The following is a 4,511-nucleotide window of genomic DNA, read 5'->3' on the forward strand; positions in this document are numbered from 1 at the left end:
AGTAGGCTTAGCGTGGTCCGCCCCACAAGCGAGAACTTGTAGTGCGGACGAACAAAAAGATGATATGTGATCGCTCAGATAAGCTCCCTTTAACTCAGAAACGCATCTATCGATGTTTAAGTCTTCTCAGTTTGTTATCTTCGCATTCGTTACATGCGGGGTTTGCATGCGAAACGGTACGGTCGATAGTCTGATAGTGACCAACCACCGATGCTATGATGTCGTGTTTTTATTTCTTTTTGGCCAAAGTTATTTAATTTTATGAAGAGATTAACCACCGTAATTTTTGTTTGTTACTTTGATTTATCGGCCTAGCGGTGAAAAGTGATGTCCTTTTTAGTAGGGACATCTAAAGATTATGAAATTTTTATATAGATGGATAGAAGGTTAGAAGAAATGAAAGATGGTGAAAATGAGCGGGTAGAATTTGTCTAGAAGCATTACCATCACATACCAAATTTTTGTTCCTCACGAGCCTACTACCATGAAGTGGTAGATACAGATAGAGTTGCATCTACCACCACACATTAGTAGGCTTAGCGTGGTCCGCCCCGCTAAGCCTACTAATGTGTGGTGGTAGATGCAACTCTATCTGTATCTACCACTTCATGGTAGTAGGCTCGTGAGGAACAAAAATTTGGTATGTGATGGTGGTAGAAAAAGATAGCGAATATATCGATCTTGTAGAATGCTTGAACACCCCCAGCAATCAAAAAAAACATCGCACGGCTTGACAGTTCTGCCGTTGCGGGTGTGTTAGTGCGTGACTGCCGAAACAGCTGATCGAAACAGCAGCAGCAGCACAGTCGAACATAAACCATCGCCGTGTTGAAATCGTCCCACAATAAACCGCCGCGAATCTAATCGAAATTAAAGTTTAAGTGGTTTTTATTTTATCCGCGAATTCCGAACAAGTGTCCGAACCGGTTAAGTGCTCGGGTGAACATTTTTCCCCCAACATTTTGGTCCTTCGAACCGGATTCAGGACATTTGTGGAAGCCCCGTGGACCGCGGAATAGTGAAGCTGTTCGAGCTATTGTTCCTGCCTGATAGCTGCACCATTTTGGACGCAGGATTCGCCATCGCTACAGCAGCTGAGAGACGACGCCGCGACGCCATCGCAGATTTCGGTGCAATTGGAAATTGCAGTTAATCACCTGGAACTGTTCAGCACTTTTGAGGAGACAATAAACAGTAAACGAGTTCGGTAAAGTGTACGATTGGTGGCTTGATGCATGTGGCCTACCTGAGAGAAAAAATAAAGATATTGCATGTGAGTAAGACTTGGTTTGTTGCATGTGGTGTGAGCCTTGTACGCTGTAATTTGGTCTCGGATTCTGCCGCTACGTTTCACTTTGTTGATTTTTATTGGTTGCCTCCCCCTCGCTGCTGTCAATAGGGTTGCCAGTTGTCAGTTTTATCGGTACTGTGGAACGTTGAGTCGATTTATCGGTCAGTGAATTACTATTGCAGTGTAACATATTTGGTGCAGTGTCAGATTATAAGAAGTGTAGCAATGTCTAAAAGTACGCTGAAGGCTTTGCTAAAACGTGAACGGCAGTTGTATGTGATTTTTGATGGTACTGATAGATTCATCCAAACCTATCAGATTGATAGTGATCGGTGTCAATTAAGTTCGAGATTGCATGTGATTGATACTGTGTACAGTGAGTTTTTTGAAATACGGAGCAAAATTGAACTTTTGCTGGATGAAGCGGATGAGAAAGAACAGAAAGATGCTGACAGCGAAGTCAAAGGAGAGATTGCCAAGCAACGTGAAGAGGAAAACGACAAGGTTCTACAGCAATTTGATGACCGATACTTCGCGATCCGAGGTGACCTCCTTAGACTCCAAGGTGATAAGGATGCCTTAGGTGAGAACGCAACCAGCAACAGTCAGAGTCAGTCTGCGTCAGGAAATACTTCGAGAGTAAAGCTACCAGAGATACGTTTGCCGTCCTTTAGTGGAAAAATAAGAGAGTGGATTACATTCCGGGATTCCTTCCGAAGCCTTATCCATGACAACGAGCATCTGACGTCTATGGATAAGTTTACATACCTTCGCTCCTCTCTACAGGGTGATGCACTTAAGGAAATCAACAACATTGAGCTTTCAGAGGCAAACTACGACGTCGCCTGGAAAACTTTGCAAGTTCGTTATGAAAATAAGAAGCTGATTGTGAAGGCTCATCTCGACGCTCTTTTCGCCCTCGAACCGCTTAAAAAGGAGAATTATGACGGTCTGAACTTCCTCATCAGCGAGTTTGAGAAAAACTTGATGATGTTACAGAAAATCGGAGAGCCAACGGAGTCTTGGAGCACAATATTAGTCTACATGTTGTGTTCTAGACTAGATTCTGCAACATTGCGCCAATGGGAGACGCATTACGGGTCTAAGGAGGTCCCAACGTACGATGAGCTGCTTCTGTTCTTGCAAGGTCACTGCTCTGTTCTCCAATCAATCACCTCTGCAAGAAATCCACCATCCGAAGCCCGTCAGACGAGATCAACAGTTTGTAATACAACCATCAGATCAGTTTCACGTTGTCCGTTCTGTGCAGATCCATGGCACTCACCGTTCCAGTGTGGCAAATTTCAACGGATGAAGGTTCCCGAGCGAATGGATGCTGCCATTCGAAACAAGTTGTGTCGGAATTGTTTGATGCCAGGCCACTTCTACCGAAATTGTGAACGAGGTTCTTGCCATCATTGTCAGCAGAAGCACCACAGTATGTTACATTCTAGATCCTCCGTTCCACAGCCGCAGTTTTCGGCACAATACCGACAGCAGAGTCAAACGCGTTCGGCGCAACAAATACCGTTTCAACCGCAACCGCAGCCAATGAATCAACAGCAACAACACAACTCAAGACCAATACAGCATGCGCACACCACTACACAGCATGCACAAACCCACTCACACAACACAAACACAAATCCAGACAACGCACAAGCCACCACAAGTCAGAATTACGTAGCACTTCCGTTTACACCGTCTCGTAATATTTTACTGTCCACGGCGATGATCCGTGTCAAGGATCGTTTTGGAAATACACTTCTGGCACGTGCGCTGCTAGATTCGTGTTCTCAGCATTGTTTGATGACACGTGAATTCTCTCGACGGCTTAAGTTCCATGAAACTCCAACGTTTTTGTCGGTGCAAGGCATCGGCTCCTCTCAAATGGTTTCAACGAAGTTAGTTTCCGCAGAAGTTGGTTCTAGATCCCCCAGAATTTCTCAGTTTAAAGAATGGATGCAATTTTTTGTACTGCCAAGGTTAACAGTTGATCTGCCTACTGCTGCTTTTGATCCTTCGATCCTTACGCTGCCGAGTTCGGCCTGTTTAGCAGATCCTGGGTTTTATGAGTCTGGTCCAATTGATGTTATTATTGGAGCCGAATTTTATATGGATTTATTGTCGGATGGAAGAATGAAGCCGTTAGAGAACGGCCCCACATTACAGAATACAGTTTTTGGTTGGATTGTGTCTGGTAGATTGCCCAATAATCAAAATTCAGTTTCTCAGTCAGAAGTTTATGTCTGTTCAGTCGGTGATATTCAAGATCAGCTCACACGTTTTTGGGAGCTCGAAACATGTCATGTTCGCAGCGTTCAGTCGATTGAAGAGTCAGCTTGTGAAGAGATTTTTAAGAATACTACTGTCAGAGATGAGTCAGGAAGGTTTGTTGTAACTTTGCCTAAAAAAGAAGGTTTTTTGAATCGGATTGGAGATTCCAGAGTTATCGCCACGAAACGGTTTTTGAGTTTGGAGAAACGATTATCAATGGATTCTGAATTGAAAAGGTCGTATTCTGAATTTATTCATGAGTATCAGAGTCTTGGTCATATGTCAGAAGTTATCGACAGCTCAAGTCAGTTGAATGAATTTTGCTACCATTTGCCGCATCACGCAGTTCTTAAGCCCGAAAGTACCACGACAAAGTTACGGGTGGTTTTCGACGCTTCCTGTAAGTCGTCGACAGGAGTCTCTTTGAATGATGCGCTTATGGTTGGCCCGGTTGTACAAGATGAGCTGATCGATATTGTTTTGCGATTCAGATTGTGTCAGTTTGCGATTGTGGCAGATATTGCCAAAATGTACCGTATGATCCAAGTTCAGAAACCAGACCAAAAATTGCAGAAAATTCTTTGGCGGGACTCCACCGATCAACCCCTTCGCACTTACGAGTTGTTAACAGTAACTTACGGAACAGCGTCTGCGCCTTACTTGGCAACAAAGTGTTTGCAAGTCCTAGCCGATCAGGGTTCTAAAACTCATCCCTTAGCGTCGAAGATTTTGAGTCGTTGTTTCTACGTCGATGATATGCTTGCTGGAGTTGACAGTATCGAAGAAGGTGTACAGTTAGTCAAAGAAATGTCAGAATTGATGGACTCAGCAGGTATGTCTTTGCGAAAATACGTTTCGAACAGCTCAGAAATACTCTTAGAAATCCCTGAAAATCTTCGAGATGAACGTTCGGTTTTGGAGCTTGATTCATCAAGCTCGACGG

At 43.9% G+C, this 4,511-nt stretch overlaps 1 protein-coding gene across 1 annotated transcript; it reads left to right on the top strand.

Annotated features, from left to right (window-relative positions):
• The first annotated feature begins 713 nt into the window (after positions 1 to 713).
• LOC129747483 (uncharacterized) lies at positions 714 to 3,015 on the top strand. The gene is made up of 2 exons (XM_055741731.1): positions 714 to 2,696; positions 2,762 to 3,015. The coding sequence occupies exons 1-2, from the start codon at positions 1,517 to 1,519 to the stop codon at positions 3,001 to 3,003; spliced, it is 1,422 nt and encodes a 473-aa protein (XP_055597706.1). The 5' UTR covers positions 714 to 1,516; the 3' UTR covers positions 3,004 to 3,015.
• The last annotated feature ends 1,496 nt before the right edge of the window (positions 3,016 to 4,511 follow it).

Source organism: Uranotaenia lowii, chromosome 2, assembly GCF_029784155.1.
Source record: "Uranotaenia lowii strain MFRU-FL chromosome 2, ASM2978415v1, whole genome shotgun sequence".
In the NCBI taxonomy this organism is placed as follows: Eukaryota; Metazoa; Arthropoda; class Insecta; order Diptera; family Culicidae; genus Uranotaenia; species Uranotaenia lowii.